The 2,657-nt window shown below is 55.7% G+C and overlaps 1 protein-coding gene across 1 annotated transcript in view; it reads left to right on the forward strand.

The window, feature by feature from the left end:
• Positions 1–2,657, forward strand: part of LOC101575049 (butyrophilin-like protein 2) — a 103,808-nt gene that overhangs the window by 99,125 nt on the left and 2,026 nt on the right. Inside the window, exon 6 of the mRNA XM_023708658.1 lies at positions 1,067–1,348. Within this exon, the coding sequence (XP_023564426.1) occupies positions 1,067–1,348 (282 nt within the window). The remainder of the gene's footprint in view (positions 1–1,066; positions 1,349–2,657) is intronic.

Consider the following 2,657-nt stretch of genomic DNA (forward strand, 5'->3'; position numbering starts at 1 on the left):
CTGCCTTCCCTCACTGCTTTAGTCCGCCCTGTCCTGGAGGAGCGAAGGAGGCCCAGGTCAGGAATCTGCTCCCCTGGAGACTCAGTCTCTGCAGGGTCCCAGCACCCCATCCCCGCCCCTTTCCTTACTGTGTACCCCTCAAGGAGACCCCGTGTTGCCCTAGCAGGGCTGCTCGTCTCTGGAGCTCTGCTCTGCAGCACGGACCTGGGGCGGGGACAGGTAGACACTAGGGTCTCAGTGAAGCCTTCCTGCCCACTCTGAGGACGGCCCCAGGTCAGGATTGGAGAGGAAGAGGAGCCTGAAGGCATGGCTCACTGCCTTCTCTTCCTGTGTGCTGGCTGAAGGACGCCCAGGGCACATCCGGTGCATCGCTTCCGTCGGCATCTTAGGTCCAGGCCTGCGGACCAGGCGCCCTGGGCCTGTGCGGTGCTCAGCTGGCGGGTGCGCACTGACGGACGGCACTGAGATGCACAGCTCTATAAGGTGCTCTGCTGAGCCCTGTTCTACACTCAGAACAATTAAATCTGAATTGGTAGCAAGTAAGTGGAGCAGATTTCAGCTTAGTCATCCCCGGAGCTCGCGCTGCACACACGGTACTGCTGTCTGATGACCGGACCATGTGACGGGTCCCTGCCCAGTCCCAGGTTCTGGTACCGAGTTCTGCTGCAGGTCAGGAGTGGCTAAGGGAGTACTGTGAGGTCGCCTGGGTTTTACCACGGAGAACTTGGGGTGCTGCGCGATCTGCAGCTCTCGGGCTCCACGGGACAGAAGAGCACTTCACCTCCACCCAGGAGCCAGCAGACAGGGAGGAGTCCCCCTCAGGGGAGGAGGGAGGGAAAACGATACGGCACTCCTCGTAGCCCATATAGTGCTGGCATAGTTAATTTAATTTACTTAAACAAGTGTTAAGGGAAATACGTATGCCTAGCTGTCCTGTCACTCGATTTTCACGAGTGCAGAATTGAGATTCACAGAGAGGCTCATGAGTAAGCACCAGGTGACGGGCCCACCCGTCCTGCTTGTAAACTCAAAGTGAGCGTTCTTTTCCCTCCCCTGTCCCCTCCAGCCTCAGGTGCACCCCCTCTCATCCATGTTCAGCCCGCGCACACGGGGAGCATTACGCTGACCTGCTCCTCCTCGGGCTGGTACCCGGACCCTGAGCTCCAGTGGAGGGAACCACGAGGACGGCTTCTTTTACCTGAATCTAAGAGGCAGTCCATAGGAGAAGATGGACTGATCCGCGTGGAGAGCACTGTGACGGTGGACGAAAGCTCAAAGGCAGGTGTGTTCTGCTTGGTCAGGAACCCGGTGCTCAGAGAGGAGAAGGAGGCGCGGCTCTCCATGGCAGGTGCGTTCCCTCAGGGCCCGCCTTCTGCGGGGGTCACTGCTGAGCAGCGGTTTAGTAGAGATGGCTCTGATGGCAAGACTGGAAAGGCGGCCCAGCGTACACATTTCCAGCTCTCATCTGGAGCGCTAAATGTAACCGATTTTCTAGTTCTTATTTTTTATACAGCAAATCATTACTATTGCACTTAATAAGAGATGATACAAAACTTTTGTGTATCTGCATGTTCAGGAACGTGTTGAAGCTCACTCTAAGCTTGTCAAAGCCCCTTTCCCAAGTGAGACCCCTGCACAACCCTGTGGACTTCATTCTTCCAGTTGCGGTCCTGGCCCTGCCCCCTGCTGCTCTGTGACCCTGGACAAGCTCTAGCCTCCATCTGGGTGTCTCCTGCTAAGTAGCAATGACCCCGCTGTCCCTGTCCTCAGGCAGCCCTGAGCAGTGACTCCCCGGGGCATCCGAGGGCAGAGAGGAGCTGCCCACCGGAGGCCGCGCTGTGCCCCACCCCAGCGGCTGCCCCAGGAGGCCAGCGTGGCTCCTGGGCTCCCGCAGCGTCCTGGGTCCTTTCCTGAGCCAGAGAGCAGCTGCGGGCCTGTGAGACTGCTCCTGCCCTGAGCATCTGTCCCTCCCAGCCTGGCTCCGCCCCTTCCTCTCCTCTGCTCCCCTCTCCTGCTCCTCCCCACAGCCCCGAGGCCTGTGGAGCTGCCTGCTGGGCTCCTCTGTGTCCTCACAGGAGCAGGTTCCCATGGCCTTGACCCCTGAGCCCTTTCCAGGGGTGACATCCAGCTGGGCGCACTAAGGGCCTCTCTGTGTGCCCTGTTTGTTCTGAGCTGTAGTTTTCTGTATCCCCGTGTGGAATATAAAGTATTGCAGGTATTGTGTTCTAATTCTTTAATATCTGCACTAGCTGGTAAAGTAATTAATGCCAAGTGTCCTTTATCTGGAGGAATTAGAAAAATGCATTTGTGATTTAATTTGGTAACTCACATTAAACGTAGGCAGCACTTTTGCGGTTGGAATGGTAAAGAGAGAATTATGTATCAGAGAAGTGAACGTCTAATAGAACCTTAGGAAAACAAAATTCAAGTTGGTACAATGGTCCTCGTGTTATAGTTAGACTTTCATACCCATAGTGGATTGCAGAATATTTGAGAGAATGGAGAGTTGGACCTAAGAAATGCAGTTATCTTCTGAGCCTGCATTGTCTCATAGGCTAAGCCCAGGTCCTTCTTTAGCTTTAAGTAACTGACAGACAGTCACACCCCTCAGATGAACCTGTGCAGGAACTGGCATGGGCTCTCCGCGCGCACCCCAC

The sequence above is a fragment of the Octodon degus genome, unplaced genomic scaffold (genome assembly GCF_000260255.1).
Source record: "Octodon degus isolate 3935 unplaced genomic scaffold, OctDeg1.0 scaffold00429, whole genome shotgun sequence".
Taxonomy (NCBI): domain Eukaryota; kingdom Metazoa; phylum Chordata; class Mammalia; order Rodentia; family Octodontidae; genus Octodon; species Octodon degus.